We start from the raw sequence: 19,062 nt of genomic DNA, 5'->3' as shown, positions 1-19,062 counted from the left end.
GCAGGTCAAGGGCTCTCCAGCGTGGTCCCTTGGGATACAGAGAAAGAAAAAGAAAACCTGTGCTTCCTTTCTGTCAGAGAAAAAGAAAATGCAGCCCCTTTGAAGACAGCTGCCACGTTGTACTTCCATTTGCACAGCTGTTTCTCTCTTAATTGCATCCCTTCGTCTCCGAGAAGGAACATGTAGGAAAAGGTACCACAGTCTCAGGTGGGCCAGGAAAAATGTGAGGCTTTCCCTGCTAACTGGATTCTTTGGAGATTTGAATTTGATATGATTTAGTTTCCACTTTTAAAACCCAAGTCAAAAACGTTAGTAGCTTCTAACTCATGGGTCCTCAAACCTTGGCTGCACATTGGACTAGCCTGGGGTGTTTTGTTTTGTTTTTATTCTGATACCCAGGCCACACGCCAGGCCCATGAAATCCAATTTCTGCAGGTAGGCCTAAGCATCAGCATGTTTTATAGCTCCCCAGGAAGAGTTTCAGGGGCTCATGTGTCCGTGCAAATACTTGTGCATTTTTCTACGCTTGGGCACCTATAGCTTTTTTTCAGATTCTTAAAGGAATCTGTGAATTACTGTTTTGAGCAATACAGATTTTTTAAAAATATATATGTTTTTATTGATTTTTTTAGAGAGAGGGGAAGGGAGGGGGATAAAGAGAGAGAAACATTGATGGATCGGCTGCCTCCTGCACGCCCCCTACTGGAGATCAAGCCCGGAAACCCGGGCATGTGCTCTGACTGGGAATCCAACGGGGAACCCCTTGGTTCATGTCATGGGTCGACACTGAGCCACACCGACTGGGCCAGACCAACAGACTTTAGGTGGCATGGTGAGGTTTATTTCTTAGGGAGCTAATTCTGACAACATTACAAAGTATGGACAGAAGTGGGAAGAGGCTGGTGAAATAAATACCATTTCAGGGGCTCTCAGAATCGTCGCAATGGAAACAATGGCACCGGAGATAAAAGAGTCAAGCCATAGTGCATTACTCTTGAAGTTAACTTTTCAAAAAGACTTTCTATGTGCCAGGCACTAGTTTCATGTTCTACATGCATTTATGTAGGTAATGTTTTCATCTTCCCTGGGAGGTAAGTAATATTATTAACCCCATTTACAGTGAAGAATCTGATGCATGGAGCACAGATCAGGTTTACCCAAGGGCATCGAGTGGCAGTGCCCAGATTTGAGTCCAGGCAGGGTGGCTCAGAACCTGTGCCCTGCCTGCCCTGTGCTGCCTCCTAGTTGAGGATGGGTGAGTGGGGGGATTGAAGAGAACTCTTTGGGCTTGGAACGCAGTGTAACTGGTGGCCCTTCATGGAAACGGGGCCCTGAGACGGAGAGCGTTGAGGGAAAGGAGGTGAGTTTCATTTGGCCAGGCCAGAGGGGTGGTCCCATGGGCGCTCCAGGGGGCCCCTATCTGTCTCCTCATCTGGAGGCCCAGAGAAAGGTCTAAGCCTGACATTCACATTTGAGAGTCATCAGTATTTTATTTATTTTTTTTATATATTTTTATTGATTTCACAGAGGAAGGGAGAGGGAGAGAGAAATAGAAACACCAATGATGAGAGAGAATCACCGATCGGCTGCCTCCTGGAGGCCCCCACTGGGGATCAAGCCTGCAACCCGGGCACGTGCCCCTGACTGGAACCAAACCCGGGACCTTTCAGTCCGCAGGCCGACGCTCCATCCACCGAGCCAAACCAGCGAGGGTGAGGGTCATCAGTATTTTAAAGAGGGAAACTTGCAGCCCCTTCTCCCCACACAAGGCTTGTGTCGTCCACTCCTGGTGTGTGCCTCCTGGCTGCTCAGTTGTACTGGGAGCTCCCTAAGGAGAAAGCTGCATTCCCTGACCCATGTGCATGCATCGTCTGGAAGAGAAAGTGGGAACTTCTGGTTCTGGACAAGACGGGATGGGTGCATTTCTCCTTTTCCTTCTCCCTAAAGATCGCTAAAAACAATGGACGTTAGAGTATAAAACAAACTGATGGTGTTATATAGGAAGACTGATAGGTGGAGAGGAGGTGGACTAGCTAGGGGCCCCAGGGCACACCCGAGAAGCAGTATGCCCGAGAGCTCCCTAGGTTTCTTTTTTTTAAATATAGTTTATTGATTTTTTACAGAGAGGAAGGAAGAGGGACAGAGAACTAGAAACATCGATGAGAGAGAAACATCGATCAGCTGCCTCCTGCACACCTCCTACTGGGGATGTGCCCGCAACCAAGTTATGTGCCCTTGACCGGAATCGAACCCGGGACCTTTCAGTCCGCAGGCTGACGCTCTATCCACTGAGCCAAACCGGTTTTGGCTCCCTAGGTTTCCTTTGGCCTCCTCTATACCCTGGATGGGAGCGGGCAGAGCCCAACACAGAAACACCAACAGACACAGGCAAGAAAGGCTGCTCTCGCTTGCCAAAGGACCAGGAAATGGGCAGCCTTGAGGAACAGAAACCTTTTTGTCAGTAAATCCTCTTCTCCAGAAATTGCCGCCCCCCCCTCCCCCCGCCCGCCGCTGCAGTCAGCTAGGGCCCAGTGGAGAGCCTAGAGCTCTACCCTCACCCAAGTATAAAGAGGCATCCCTCCCAGGCCCCGCGGGGTCATGTCAAAGGGCCCAAAGGGGAGCCTGGACTTCCTGCCCCCACCCCAGGGAAGCCAGGTGCCCCCTCTCCGCTGAATAGATCAGGGGAGGCTGAGGGAGGAGCCTAGGTTTCCACCCCCTCTTGGTGGTTCCAAGGTGCCTCCCACCAACAGTAAAGCTGCCCCCTTCCCCTACTGATCCCTGTGTGTTAGGAACCTGCAAAAATGGACAATTTTCACTAGATCCAGAGTCTGATAACAATACCCAAATGACCCGGTTACAACCGAAGATCCACGCTCCCTAAAAGGGAGTGTCGTTAGTGTGCACGTATTCAGCTTGTTGACAAACATAGGGTGAGGGAAGGAAACCTAAAAATTGAGTGAATAATCTTTTTGCATTGAGAGGATCATTCATTTGTATGGTTTTTAAAAAAAAAAAAAAATTCAATTGAAAGACCAATTAGGAAAGCAACTTAATTAGTTTGGTATTTTAAGAGAGAGAGAAAAAATAAACTTAAATTGGGTAATATAAAATGCAGTTCAATTAGTAAAACAATTAGCTTTGTAAAATAATCTAACTGTTAGGACCCAGTTATTTGGTAGTTTTCTCTGAATCCGTGGTTGTGTGCGATTAGAATCACTTGGGGAGCTTTTAAAAAGTACAGATGCCCACCTAGATCCCAGACCAAATAAATCAGAGTGTCCCCAGTGATTCTGTGATGCAGCCAGGGTTGATAGCTATTGGCTAAATCAACCATAGGTGATAAATAGAACACAAATGGGGGGTATTTTATATCTTCTGAATCGTCCAGGTAGAGATGGCGAGGCTTAGACACTAAATTTTGCATGCGCCTTCTAAAGGAGCACCCTGTTGGGCCATTTGTCTTGCTTCATGCATCCTTGAGATGAATCTGGTGATCTGTTCCCCAAGCCCACAACAGTAAATATGAAGGTGTAATTAAAATGGAGTCAGCCTCTTACAGGCAGACATATTGATAGTTGCAATATATGAAAACGTAAAGTACGGAGAGACTCAGAGGAGACTTAGCTCAATTCCACTGGATGGCTTGGTATTAAAACTCGTTGAAGTGATTTCTTGAGCTATTTCCTCAGAGCCGTATTTCTGGAATTAAAGTTCAACTTTGCGTGAAATCCCTGAACTCCAGGTTGCAAGAAGACAAACCCATGAAATCGAACCGCCAGGTATTTTTGGAGAGAGACCTCCAATAGGCCTGCCTGTCTGGAATGATTATTTTTTCTTTTCTTTTCTTTTCTTTTTTTTTGCAAAAGAGAAAACAATTCACCATTGGGCTGATACCCATGAACTGGTAGGGTCTAACCACCTTTCTCGTAAGGAATTTGACAAATTTAATCGAAAATTGAAGAAAACAAACTTGCATGCCACAAATCAGGTACTTGCAACAAAGGGCAAAAAAAAATTTCAATTGAAAGACCAATTAGGAAAGCAACTTAATTAGGTTGGTATTTTAAGAGAGAGAGAAAAGGAAATTTAAAATGGATTAATATAAAACGCAGTTCAATTATAAAACAATTAGCTTTGTAAAATAATAACTTGACTGTTAGGACCCAGCATTTGAATTAATAAGGAGGCCGTGGCAGGCCCTGCTTCCTCTCCAAAGGCGTTTATATGTGATTTTGTAAAGTACAACGTTCATTTGTGATGAGAACATTATCTAGGTTGTAAATTTCCTGCTTGGTGGTGCCCTTAATCCCTGTCAGGATGTGGAATATTCAAAAGAAGTGGAAGTTCAGTGTGGAGATGTTATTTACTCGGTGCAGTTAAGGTGGCTTAGCTTTGGAAACTTGTTAAAGAGTTTTACCACGTTGCTTTCATGCAGCTGTTAAAATCGAGAGTTGAAAGCCCTTGTCAATCAAAGATGTAAACTTATCCCTTTAGTCAGTTGATTACAATTACTTTTCATTGCCCTGAATAATATCGATCAATAGTAGTAGTCTCCTAACTAGGTGCTTGTGTATAAAGTCAATATCCTGGCTTTCAGACAATTTTTTGGTGACTGCTCACGGCCCATATTTTGTGTAATAAGTTTTATTTCACTGTTAGTCTGTCATGTGGTTTTTGCCTTGGATTTTACTTTATTATTCCCATCCCAACTCTCTTTCTGGTACATCTTTGTCTGTCCTTTTCATTTTTTATCTGCTGTGTCTTTTTGTTTTAGATGCAACTTTAACAGAGTATAGTTAAATTTTGCTTTTGACCTAATCTGTAAACCTTCTTTACCCAATAAAGCAATTGTATCCCATTCGCATTTCTTACAGAAACAGATGGATTTTTTTTCTTACATTTAATGTTATGTAAATGCTTTTTAATTATTCCTACTATTTCCTTTCTTTTTTTGAGTTGCAATGTTGATCAAGTTTTTGTAAATATGCTTTTATTGATTTTAGAGAGAGAGGAAGGGAGAGGGAGAGAGAGATAGAAACATCAATGAGAGAGAAACATTGATTGGCTGCCTCCTGCACGCCCCCTACTGGGGATAGAGCCTGCAACCCAAGCATGTGCCCTAATTGGGAGTTGAACTGGTGACCTCTTGATGCATGGTCCACACTCAACCACTGAACCACACAGGCCAGGCGGTCAAGTTTCATTTATTTCCTTTTTACTAAATATTATAAAGTTATACATTCTTTTTAATTCTAATAATGGTTACTATTAAATGTTTAAACTGATCTCTCTTAATCAATACCAAGAATAAATCAGATTTACTCACATCCTCCTATGAATAATGACAAAATTAATGTTTTCTTCCTCTCCGTTTCCTATACCTTCCTACATTTTCAGACAGAAGGAGCACCTTTTTTAAAAAGTAATTAAGCCTGAGTGTTATTTTCCTGTGCAGATAACTTATTTTCTATGCCTAGATAGATTTCTTTCCCTTTGTTCTAGAAACTCGAAACTTTCTCTGGGCTGCATCTCCATGTGATTGTCTGTTAATTTACTAGTGGTTGGGCTGGTACCTGTGACTCCTATCTAAAGACTCAAATCTTTTGACATTGAGAAATTTTATTCAACTCTTCTTTGATGTTCTGCAGTATCTGTTCTGTCACTTCTTCCATTGTATTGTCAATTTGTCATGTTTATGTTTCAGAATTATTTCACCTCCTAATGTTGGTCTGTTTCACCCTCGTTTCATAGATGAGAATGCAAAATCGGGATTTTCTTTTCCGGATCTCTCCGCTTCCTTGCACTTACTCCATGGCTCCGAATTCTAGAGTAGCCTCTTGCTTCCGAACGGCCCAGTTGTGTTCACTGATGGGTCCTCCTGACTGAGGAGGCTCTGAGAATTGAGGTCAAGGTTATCCTCAGAGACTCTCAAATCTTCAAGGCCAAAGAGGAAATAGTCTTGGATTTATCATAGCATCGAGAGCCCACAGATTGTGAGAAATAAGGCGACTAATAGGTAAAAGCCTTGATAAGGAGTTTCACTTCTGTTCAGAGAAATATTTGCGTGTTGTGGCTGCTCAGAGATAACTGGGGAAGTGACCCCTTCCCTAACCAATGTATTTCCACACAATACCTCCCCTTCCCGTGGTACAAGTATGAAGTTTGCAGATACTGCTATAACATCCTCTTTTAGATTTGAATGTAAAAACCCATAAAGCAGAGGGGTTTTGCTTATTTATCTTTTTATACCCTGAGTTGCTGCTATTTGATCCTCACCACACTTTTATAAGGTAGACCAGGCATCTGGTGTGATCTTTATTTGCAGAAAGGGAGAGAGGTGCCTAGGAAGTTAAATGACTCATTCAGGATCACCTGGCTGAATTGGGGTTAACATCCAGGTTATGCCCAGCTGGTGTGGCTCAGTGGTTGAGCGTTGACCTATGATGAACCAAGAGGTCAGGGTTCGATTCCCAGTCAGGGACCATGCCTGGGTTACAGGCTCGATCCCCAGTGGGTGGTGTACAGGAGGCAGCCGATCAATGATTCTCATCTTTGATGTTTCTCTCTCTCTCTCCCCCTCTCCCTTCCTCTCTGAAACCAATAAAAACATATCTATAATAATAAAAGGGTAATATGCTCATTAGACCAGATGTCCTTCCTGACAAAGCCAGCCCAGGTCCCGGGTGCCTGCCTTCAGCCGGAGGAGGGAAGCCCGGGTCCCGGGTGCCAGAGGGAAGCCGGTGCTGGCAGCCAGGGGAAGGAGGGCCTACTCTTGCACGAATTTTCATGCATCAGGCCTCTAGTTTTTTTTTAAAAAAAAAAAAATCCAGATTATCCCTTACTCCACTGCTTTTCTGCACTTTCCATCCTGTCTCCCAGAACAAAAGGAGACATTCTAGATGCTGTTTGTCCTGCCTTGGCAATGGCAGGGTCTTCATCTTGCTTTATTTGTGTAGCAGAAGATATGTGGTGCTGTTTTTTCCTCTGGCCTGAGCAAACACATGAAGAATTCCCATGGACAGCAATATGAAGCCACCCAGACAGGCTGGCATAGGGAAGCCCACACTCGGAGGTGGGAGGATGGCTGGGATAAGAGTCAGCAGCTCCTCCCTGCTGGCCCAGACAGCACCTCGGGAGGGACCCTCTCTCTGTATGCCCTTGGCATTCACTGCTGACTGTCCTTGAACCCCTGCAGCTAATGCTCCTGGGACATGCTGGCAGGGCTACTGCTGTTAGAATTCTCATTTTATTAAACTTTAATCAAGCTCTCCAGCGAAGTGCCACATAAATTCAATGTTGAATTTTATATATGAAATAATCAAATGAGAGTGAAGCACCACTGACCTAAAATGTTTTTTAAAATGAAAATTATGCTTTTAATTTAATCACCTAAAAATCAGCTCAGTGGGATACATCTAAGTGGCAGAAAGATTGATTTATTCTCTTGCCAGTGGCCTCAGAAAGCCCAGGATCTACATAGATTTGTGCACTGACTTCTAACTCCTTGAATATTTTCTCTTCTCTCCATTAAGCAATGACCCTGGCATTCTTTACGAGTAAAATCAATAAAAAAATTCACATCCTATGAAAATGTATTCACCTGGTGTTTAGGAATACTTATTTATACCGCTTATCAGCTAACCTCATTGAGCCTCAGTTTCCTTATCTGTAAAGTGTGGGCTTGGAACTCAGTGGCCTTCCAAATGTGTGAACTGTTAACGTTGTTTGATATTCGTCTCTTCCACTGGGTTATGAATCCCCCTAGAACAGGGGCTATACCTTCAGCCTCTTAAGGTACCCCCGCCCCCACCTCCTGGCTGCCTGGCCCTCTGCATTGCCCCCAGTGGGTACCCTGACAGTGGTGATTGCCAAACAAAGCTGACAGCACCTGTGGCGGCCAGGAGGTGGCACTTTGGTATTTTCTGCAATTGAAGAACAAACCACAGAATGAGAAGTCACTCCGGGTTTTGCTTTGCTGACCAAAATAGAATATCTAGGAGTCAAACAATCAGGGATCTATGTTTTTTATACTTACATGTAATAAATAAGATTGGCTTTTGGTAGTGGTGACGGTATACAGGTTTATGGGTCTTGATACATGCATAGATTTGTGTAACAGCCACCACAGTCAGGATGCAGAGTCATCCATCACCCCCAAAACCCGTGTATCTGACTCCCCTGATCCCAAACCCTGACAACCACTGATCTGTTTTCCATCCTTAGAGTTCTGTCTTCCAGACACTATCACTTAAGCGGAGTCCTGCAGTAACCTTGTGAGACTGGCTGCTTGGCTCAGCATAATGCCTTTGAAACAGATCCATGTTATTGATATCTATAATTTATATCACCAGTTCATTCCTTGTTACTGCTGAATAGCATTCCAATGCATAGATGAATCAATGAGCATTGTAAAGATGTACCAATAAACATCAAAGATGTTTATCCATTCACCGATTGATGGATATTTCAGTTGTTTGCAGTTTGGGGCAATTATGAATAGAGTTGCTGTTAACATTCATGCATAAGCTTTTGTGTGAACATAAGGTTTTATTTCTTTAGGATAAATGCCTAGGAGTGGGATTGCTGGGTCACATGGTAATTCTATGTTTAATTTTTGAGTAACTGCTAAACTGGTTTCCCAGTGACTGTGCCGTTTTACATTCCCACCAACACTGTGTGAGAGTCCCAGTGGTCCTGCGTCCTTGCCAGCACTTGGTGTGGTCACCTTTTTTGTTGTTGCTGTTTCATTTTTGTTTCGTTTTCACTTGGGCCATTCTGATAGGTTGTGATGATGTCACATGGTAGTTATAATTGGCAGTTTCCTAATGGCTAGTGTGATGTTAGCAGTGGTATTTTTGTAGATGTCATTAATCAGTCTAAAAGTCTTCTTCTAATCCAGTTTGCTGAGAGATTTTTATCATGAATGAATGTTGACTTGTAACGTCCTTTTTATGCATTGATTGATATGATCATGTGGCTTTCGTTTTTATTCCGTTGCTCTGATGTATTACATTGATTGATTTTTAAATATTGCACTAGCTTTGCATTTCTTAGATCAATGCCACACGGTCATGGGTTATTGTTTCTGTACGTTATTGGATTCGATTTGCTAATATTTTATTGGCCATGCTTATATCCATGTTCATGAAGGATATTGGATATTGGCTTGTGGTTTTCTTGTTACTGCCTTTGTCTGTTTTTGGAACCAGGATAGTGCAGGCCTCATAGATGAATTAGGAAGCGTTTCCCTTCCCTTCTGTTTTTAAAAAGAGATATGGAGAATCTGTGTTATTCCTTCTTTAAACATTTGGTTGAATTCACCAGTGAAAACATCTGAACCTGGAATTTTCTCTTTCAAAAGATCTTTAACTAAAATTTTAACTCCTTTAATAGATACAGCAGTATTCAGGTTATCTCCTTCTTTTGGGGTGAGTCTTGGTAGTTTGTGGCTTTCAAAGAATTACTTGGTTTAGGTAGTCTATAGTGATAGTCCCTCTTCAGTTCCTCATATTGGTAATTAGATCTTCTCCCTTTTATCCTTCCAGACTAGAGGTTTAGCAGTTTTATTGATCTTTTGAAAGAATCAGCTCTTTGTTTTGTTGGGTTTTTTCCCTATTTTTCTGTTTTCAATTTTATTAACTTTCATTCTTTATTATTGCCTTCCATCTGCTTGTTCCATGAAACTTGACAAAAAGTTATCCGGGATACTGACCAAAAAATGTATTATTAAATTACAGGATGTATCTTAAATGTATTCCTTTGAGAACCAACCTAATCGTTTTCTGTGTGTCTCTTTGCAGTTGACTGGCCTGAGTGTCTCCAATGGAAAGGACCAGCTTGTGGTGTTCCACACGAAAGACAACAAGGACCTCATCGTCTGCCTCTTCAGCAAGCAGCCGACCCACGAGAACCGAATTGGAGAACTTGTTGGAGTCCTGGTGAATCATTTCAAGAGGTAACATTGGATTTTTGTAACTATGACAAGTTTCAAACATGTGAACTCTTTAATCATGACTCTCACTGAACTTGTGTGCCAGTGTTAGTGTACAGAGCTCTTTTCCTTCATAAAGACCACTTAAATCACCTGTTTCCCAGAAGGCACAATGAGCATCCAGGCTTAGTTTCGAGAATAGGAATGATCTTTACTTTTCCATCCTCCGGTTCTACCAACAACCAGAGGGTTCCCTAATGGTGAATTCGTCACTGCCAATCCAAATGTAATGAAATCAAAAAAGATAGAAAAACGACTTTTTGTCACAGCTTCTCGCTTACCCCAAATACGATCATCGGGTATGTCTACTGTGAATATAAGCCAATTAGAAGGTAGGTTTAGAGTGACATGTAGGTCCATGACAGCTAAAGGAATTCCTGAGAGACGCAGCAACCTCGACAGAAACGTGGCGTTGTGATGGAACATGGCATCTTCTGAGAACTTTGTAGTAAAACGTCGATGTATCTGGGGTACGTGTGTGTGTGTGTGTGTGTGTGTGTGTGTGTGTGTGTGTGTGTGTTGACAATGATGTGAGAAATAGAAACAGAGAGCCAATCCTGAGGGTGATGGGGACCAGTGAAGGGGTAATTTTAAGCAGGGGCGTGATGTTGTCTGGTTCTTCATTGGAGTTGTTGTAGAGGTGTTTTTCTCCCCAGAGGAGGCCATGGGGTATTTAGGGTGGGTGTTTTGCTGACTCCAAAGTCAGATGTTCTTCCCACGGTGGCCGCCTGTCTCTGCCTCCCCACCACCCTGATGCTGGGAGGCCGCTCCTCAAAGCTCAGCGACTGAGACATGAGCCCAATGTCCCGTTCCTTTTCCTCCTAAACGACATTTCCTAAGTTGCCAGAAGGAACCGAGTATTCCTTATGAGGACTGTTCATTCTTTAGGTTTAGACATGACTTCTTTGTCTAAACAAAGGCATATTTACAATCCAATGTCCACACGTCTGATTCTACTCTATTAACTTTGTTGGTAAATGTATGGAGTATAATTTTAGAAGTGGGCTGCAAAGACCGTTTCTTTTGTCATCAAACCTTGTATTCTAGATCAAAGTAGATCTTTAAGTATCTTATAGTTAAATGCTTCTTAATGCTATGATTAAAATAATATTTAATGATTATCTGGGGGAAAAATAAGAATCTAAGGCAATATCAAAAAATAATAATTAACATATGGACCTTTGAAAAACTCCCTTTCATCTGCCAAATAGTTATAAAGCTAAGGGGAATACTGAAGAGTTTAGGATGGAGAAGGCATCTCTACAATAAAATTTATAACTCAAATAAGTAGGCTTATTTTCCTCCTAATATTTAGTTATGGCAAAAGATGGACAATTAAAGGGATTTTAATTTGGATGCCTGTACTAATAAATAGTTTTGCCTGGGAAATTGAAGTATTTTTGCTCAATCTGGATCTTGTTTAGCAAATCCCAACCCCTGTTACATGCCTCTCATGTTACATGTGAATCTGGTCCTTGAATCCATCATTGCTTCCTTTCCTCAGCATATGCATTCTCAGATGTGTTTCTAGTTGCATTCCCTCAAATCTTTAATACGGGGGGGGAGGGGGGCAAAAGCAGGTTTACAGTTGTTCATTTGGAAAATAAAACAATAATTCATAAGTTATTAGCCCTAACTGGTTTGGCTCAGTGGATAGAGCGTCAGCCTGCGGACTGAAGGGTCCCAGGTTCGATTCTGGTCAAGGGCATGTACCTTGGTTGCGGGCACATCCCCAGTGGGGGGTGTGCAGGAGGCAGCTGATTGATGTTTCTAACTCTCTGTCCCTCTCCCTTCCTCTCAGTAAAAAAATCAATAAAAATATTTTTAACAACAAAAAATAAGTTATTAAATAACAATACAAGAAAACTCTGTACTCACTACTGTTAACCTACTTTTGCCCCGCCCTGTATATGTAAGAGTTTTGAGTGTCTTTAAAAGTTATATATGGAAGAAAGAAAAGGCTGTTGAGTTGTTTGATTTTTTTATAGTTTCGTGCACGGGTAGGTTCCCTAGGCCTGGCCTGTGATCGGGCTGATCAGGTTCCCTGCCTCCTCTTTCCCTGGCTCCGTCAGCGCCCCACCACCGCCACTGGTTGCCGCCACCATGTTCTGTGCCGCCCCCTGGTGGTCAGTGCATGTCATAGCAAGTGATCGAACTCCCAAGGGGACACTTTGCATATTAGCCTTTTATATATATATAGGTTTTTGACCTGTGAATTAAGAGGTCAAGTACCAATAAGAGATCAAAACCCTCTTTCCTGCCCCCAGAAAATTCAGGCTTGGCATTTTGACTTAGGGTTAGAGTCATCAACTTGCTAGTGACTTCTTCTTGAGGAAAGGTTAACTTGATTTCTTTTCTACTTTCCTTTATTGTCAACTATCATATCATTGGTTTGACTTCAAGAAACAGATTGTGTTTTACAAGCGTAAGGAGGTGGCACAGAATCATATTTATCTGTGGGTTAATTATGGAAATCTAAAAGTGAGATGGATTTAATTTCAGATTAATCCTTTATCTTTCAGGTAATTTCCTTAAAGTACATTCCGAGAACTTCTGTAGTTAGAAGTTACGAGGAAAGGGCTCAAAATAAAACATGCTATTGAGAGACTAGATGTGAAAAGGAGTCACTGTCTTGAAAAATTATAAAAGACAAGGATTAGGACATAAAGTCTATGAGCGATATTCCTGCCAAGTTTCAGAGAGAAGAGAAGTAAAAAGTTTGGAAACGAGTTTAGACCAGCACAACACTAGATCCAAAACAGGTAAAGATAATACAAGAAAAGAAAATTGTAGTCCAATCTCATGTCAGTACAGAGATTTTTTTAAAATCCTAAATAAAATGCCCAAAAATTGGATCTGAGATTTTTTTAAAAGAATAATGTATCATGACCAGTGAGGCTGTACTCTAAGAATATAAGGGTGGCTATCCATTAGAAAGGTGTATTAATCTATGCATATATAATAGTTCTCAAAAAAAGACAAAAATACTATTAGATAAAATTTAATACTTCTAATAAGTAAACACATTTAGGATATGTTAATGAATTTAAACAGGCTTCTTTACTGCAGTAATTCTCAGAGCCTTTGATATGCCTTCGTTTGTTTTAAATATAACAATAAGGGTATGTACTTGTGTGTGTATGTATACACACACAAATATATTAATAGAGTGTGTGTGTGTGTGTGTGTGTGTGTGTGTGTAGTGTCCCAAAAATACATATATGCACTTTAACAACTGATTCTATTACATTTTGAAAATGAAATGTATTTTAATAAATACTGCCTTTATAATTATTACAAGTATGTATACACATTTTGGGACACACATATGATTGTGAATATTATACATTATTTCTGGAAAAATATGCTGGAAATGGGTAACAATGTTTGTCTCTGGAGAGGGATTGGGGAGATGGGGTGCTGGGACAAAGAGGTAGGAGAGAGATTTATTTATTTTTCACTGTAAGTGTTTGGCAGTAAATATATGTTACTTATCGAAATTTTTTTTCATTTCAACAATAAACAAATGGCAGCTAGTTTTGCGGCATATTATTGGTGGCTTTAAAGTCACGGTTATTTTCCTTTCCTGTTTAGAAAAGCAGCAAAGAACAAAAGCGCTTTCTAACTGAATGATCCGTCGCATGGCACTCGAATACCTTGATATAAAGCCAAGGAAAGCCTCCCGGAATATCACTATTCTGTATGGTCCCATTGTACACGGCACGCGGAGCCGAGTGGGTTTCCTTCCCGGCGGGGGGGTCGGGCCAGCGGTTTGCCGGGCCAGCGTGCTTTGCAGAGGTTCTGGAATGGCTGGCTTGACTTTTGTATGGCATCCCAGCAGTGACTACCTGCTGGTAATGAGCGTTCCTGCCCACCAGCAACCAGATGGGCTGACACTGGCTGCCCTAACGAGGGCGTCACCAGAAACGTTGCGATATTCGGCTGTCAAAGGACCCATCTGCCTTCTGCAGCTGCCCAGGCATTTGCCTGTCTGGGTGCTGGAAACCTCAGCACAGCCCCAGTCTCGGGCATTGGAACTTATTTTTCCTGTTCTGTGTCTGTGGAGGAAAGCCAGAAGTCAGTGCCATCTGCTTCTTGTTTTTCGTATGCAGTCTCCTGACTATCTGCTTAATTAAAGGAGCGCCTTTACTGAGTTTAACTGAACACTTGACCTTTTTCTCTGTTATATTTTGCTAATGTTCTTTTTAACTCACGGGTAGACGCAGATCAATAAGCCGGCCATTGGTTGCAGCCGGGAGAATACAGAGGTCAGGGGAGAAGAGGCCTCCCGGCCAGCAGAGGAGGGAGGCACCTCCCAAAGGCCTCTACTCCTGCCCTCCTCTCCCCTATTCCCCCCCCCCCCCCCCCCCGCCAGCACTGCCACCACCATGTGGGTCTCCGCTCCTCTGGCCCTGGCCCTGAATGCAGGTTTCCACAGCCCTCGATCTGTAGTCCCAAACTGCTCTCCTTGAATGCCTGGCTACTAATCATAGTTTAAATTCCAGCTGAAGATATAGAAGTAAAATAAGGATAGGCTGAAAATAATGTAGGCAGCCAACGGTAGAGGTTTGGTTCATTAAATTATGGTCCATCTCCTTAATGGGGTATTTAGACCATTTAAAATTACAATTTTTTTTCTTTTTTTAAATATATTTTTATTGATTTCAGAGAGGAAGGGAGAAGGAGAGAAACATCAATGATGAGAGAGAATCATTGCTCGGCTGCCTCCTGCACGCCCCACACTGGGGATCGAGCCCACAACCCAGGCATGTGCCCTGACCAGGAATCAAACCATGATCTTCTGGTTCATAGATCAATGATTAACCATTGAGCCACACCAGCTGGGCTAAAATTGCAATTTTTGAAGGCATCTGATTTATGGTGACAGCAGTTCACCCTCCTCTGTAGAGATACACATGAAAACACAGAAAGAAGCAGGGCGAACCAAGATGGCGGCATAGGTAAACACCTAAACTGCTGCCTCGCACAACAATTTCAAAACTACAACTAAAAGACAAAACGTCTATCACCCAGAACCACGGGAAAGCTGGCTGAATGGAAGTTCTACAACTAGAAGGAAAGAGAAAAGAGCATTGAGACGTGCACAAACGCTGAAAAGCTGAGGTATGGAGGCGCGCGAATTGGGCTAGCGGCAGGCGACTGGGTGCGCTGCTTCTTTCAACCCGAAGGGAGACAAGCTCCCGATTACTCTGAACTCCAGTCTCTGGGGAGAAGCTGGGGACCCAAACTCCTACGGGGAGAAGCTGGACTGCCTGTCATCGGGTTGGAAAGTGAGGGTGGCTTTCTTGCAGATGTGCGCGCAGCAATCATTGTTTACTGCGCTGGGGTGCAGGACGGGAGGACTTGGAAACGCGGAGATGCAGAAACAGCTGACTGGCAGCCATTGCTGTTTGCCACGCCCTAGCCTAGTGACTCCCTGAGACCCCACCCCGCACAATCTACAAACCTACCCAAGCTCCACCCAGCAGCTTTTGCATATAAATGGTCTGCCCTATCGTAGCTTAATCTAACAACCTGCAGCTCTGGTAAGACAGCTGCAAAACCTCCAAACCCCAAGCAAAGAGGAGAAAACTGTAGTTCTCGCTGTAGCTCCTGCTGGGTGGCCTCAGACAGTAGCTGACCTGCACCCCATTGGAGATCCAGAAGCTAGTGTATCTAGTGGTCAGTGTGAGACGACACCAGATTTTAACTACTCGCATCCATAAGTGACACATTCAAGAGGCAGACTCAGTGAGCACCAAAGCCCCACTGAAGCAAGTCCTGCCCCATAAGCATGTCTCCAGCACAGCAGTTCTTCCATTATAGACACAGCGGGTCCTCACAGCCAATTGGCCTGGCGGTCAATTCCTCCCAGTGTACCAACAGCAATCAAGGCTTAACTACACCAAGACTTTGCACTCAGCCCACAAAGGGGTGTACCAAGAGTGTCCACCTCAGGTGATAGGCTGTACCACTGGTCAACTACCACAGAAAACCACTCCATCGACACAGGGAAGCAGCAAAATGCAGAGACAAAGAAACATGTCATGAATGAAAGAAATGGAGGAAAGCAAACTACTGGACATAGAGTTCAAAACCACATTTATAAGGTTACTCAAGAATCTTCTAAAAACCACCGAGAAACTTAATGAGACCTCCGAGGAGCTTAGTGAGACCTTCAAGGACCTTAATGAGAATGCCAAAAAAATGGAAAAGGACCAGTCAGAAATTAAGCATACACTGTCTGAAATAGAGAATATACAGAAACTCAACTGTAGATCAACGTACCCCAAGAATCAAACCAAAGATCTGAAATATGATGAAACAAAAAACACCCAACCAGAAAAACAAAAAGAAAAAAGAATCCAAAAATACAAAGATAGTGTAAGGAGCCTCTGGGACAACTTTAAGCGTACCAACATCCGAATTTTTGGGGTGCCAGAAGAAGAGAGAGAACAAAATATTGAAAACTTATTAGAAGAAATAATGACAGAAAACTTTCCCTACCTGGTGAAAGAAATAGACTTACAAGTCCAGGAAGCGCAGAGAACCCCAAACAAGAGGAATCCAAAGAGGACCACACCAAGACACATCATAATTAAAATGCCAAGGGCAAAAGACAGAGAATCTTGAAAGCAGCAAGAGAAAAACAGTTAGTTACCCACAAAGGAGTACCCATACGACTGTCAGCTGATTTCTCAACAGAAACTATGCAGGCCAGAAGGGAGTGGCAAGAAATATTCAAAGTGATGAAGAGCAAGAACCTACAACCAAGATTACCCAGCAAAGCTATCATTCAGAATTGAAGGTCAGATAAAGAGCTTCACAGATAAGAAAAAGCTAAAGGAGTTCATCACCACCAAACCAGGATTACATGAAATGCTGAAGGGTATTCTTTAAGAAGAGGAAGAAGAAGAAAAAGGTAAAGATAAAAATTATGAACAACAAAATGACAACAAATACATACCTACCAACCAGTGAATCTAAAAATCAAGTGAATAAAAAATCTGATGAACAGAATGGACTGGTGAATATAATAGAATCAGGGGCATAGAAAGGGAGTGGACTGACAATTATCAGGGGGAAAGGGGTTTGAGGGGTGCGGGAAGAGATTGGACAAAAATCTTACACCTATGGATGAAGACAGTGGCGGGGGGTAAGGGCATGGGGTGGGGTGGGGAATCAGGTGGAGGGGAGCTATGGGGGGAAAAAAAGAGGAACACCTGTAATAATCTGAACAATAAAGATTTATTAAAAAAAAAAAAAAAACACAGAAAGAAGTGCCACGTTTTCATAGAGATGGAAGCAGAAATGTTACTCAGGCAGAAGTCCCCTGAGAGGATGTCCTTCACCTCCGCTCACAGGTCACCTCATCAGGCTGTCCCTAAACGTCCTGGAGAGCATAGCCGTTCCCGCCCAGCACTCCCTGCCCTCTGCCCTGCTTCCCGTTCCCACATGGCTCTCAGCTCTGTCTGACGCTGCACCCTTACCTGTTGGTTTCTTTATCACATATGTTCCAACTGGAATATAAGCCCCATCTTAGCAAGGACTTTATTTCTGTTGTTCACTGTAGTTTCCATAGTGTTCAGGTCAGTGGCAGGCACTCGGAAAGCTCTCAGTGGACAATGGTAGAATACCGAAGCCGGCCCATGGGGCCCACTGGCCGGGGAATACTTCCAGTCCTTCCCCTCTGATAATGTGCATCTTGCCCCCCCAAAAGACAGTAGTAATTCAGGACTCCTTCTGCATGAAAGAACTCTTCTACAGTTTCCTCCCCTTTATGAATACCTCGTCTTGTGTTGATGTAATATATCTAGGGACAGAAGTGAATTGGTATTTTAAGATATTAAATCAGCCGCTACAAGAGCTATAGACTTGAAGAGCCCTGGGTATGTTGTATGCTAGGGGTTGCAGTTTTTCATTTCCTTTTTTTTTTTTTTTTTTAACAACTAAAGAACTAGAAATAATTCCAGACTCTCCTTGTCATTAAGCTGGCAAGGAAGCAAGATATAGGGACTTCTCAGATCAGCAGTTTCATAATAAGTAAAAGGCTTCAAAACCACAACTACAGGCTTTGCTCCTGAGCCAGCTCTCCAGGTTGAAAGCTGAGAAATGGATTCTAACTACAAAGAGGTGGACTGTAAGAAGAAACCCAGAACAATCCACGCGCCCCTTTTGTGCGAGAACCCCGGGACTGAAGAGACGTCTCCTTAATTATGAGGCCTAGAAAGAAAAAAAAGTAGCAGTGAGAAAGGTGCAGGCTGTAGACTTAAAAGGAAAAGAAAATCCCATTTCTGAAAGGGACTATCACAGGAAATCCACATTGTAGAAGCTGTCTGCATTCTGAATAAAATTCAAGGAAGCGTAGAGGAATACTGAAGACCACATGACAGACCGAGATGAAAAGGGGCTGGTTGAGAAATTAAAATGTTCAATGATTTGCATAAAGATATTAAAGAATATAAATCAACCTTAAAGTGTAGCAATGACACAGTTGGTATTACATAAAATAGAACTGATATGATAGAGTTTAAGAATGTCTGTCGAGCCCGGCCGGCATGGCTCAGTGGTTGAGCGTCAACCTGTGAACCAGGAGATCACAGTTCGATTTCTGGTCAGGGCACAAGCCTGTGTTGTGGGCTTGATCCACAGTGTGGGGTGTGAGGAGTGAATGGGTTGAGTTTCAGAGAAAAAGAGGGGTGGAGATTAGAAATTAGATGAGACTCGACAGATAAAATTGCACAAGACCAAGATTCTGTCCACCACCTCTACTTGTCCCAGAAAGAGCCATCACTCATTCTAAGCACTGTTGTTGTTGTTTTTGTTGTTTAATCCTCACCTGAGGATATTGATTTTGTTAGAGGAAGGGAGAGAGTGAGAAGGAGAGAGAAACATCGATATAAGAGTGAAACATCTGCCGAAACCGGTTTGGCTCAGTGGATAGAGCGTCGGCCTGTGGACTGAAGGGTCCCGGGTTCGATTCCGGTCAAGGGCATGGCATGTAACTTGGTTGCGGGCACATCCCAGTAGGAGGTGTGCAGGAGGCAGCTGATCAATGTTTCTCTCTCATA

General features: G+C 42.9%; 1 protein-coding gene across 1 annotated transcript in view; it reads left to right on the top strand.

The window, feature by feature from the left end:
- Positions 1-19,062, top strand: part of MYO1D (myosin ID) — a 283,903-nt gene that overhangs the window by 193,287 nt on the left and 71,554 nt on the right. Inside the window, exon 21 of the mRNA XM_080678530.1 lies at positions 9,801-9,955. Within this exon, the coding sequence (XP_080534656.1) occupies positions 9,801-9,955 (155 nt within the window). The remainder of the gene's footprint in view (positions 1-9,800; positions 9,956-19,062) is intronic.

The sequence above is a fragment of the Plecotus auritus genome, assembly GCF_963455305.1.
Source record: "Plecotus auritus genome assembly, chromosome: 7".
NCBI classification, from domain to species: domain Eukaryota; kingdom Metazoa; phylum Chordata; class Mammalia; order Chiroptera; family Vespertilionidae; genus Plecotus; species Plecotus auritus.
The sequence above is the reverse complement of the archived record's forward strand: the minus strand, read 5'-3'. Positions and strand labels throughout refer to the sequence as shown.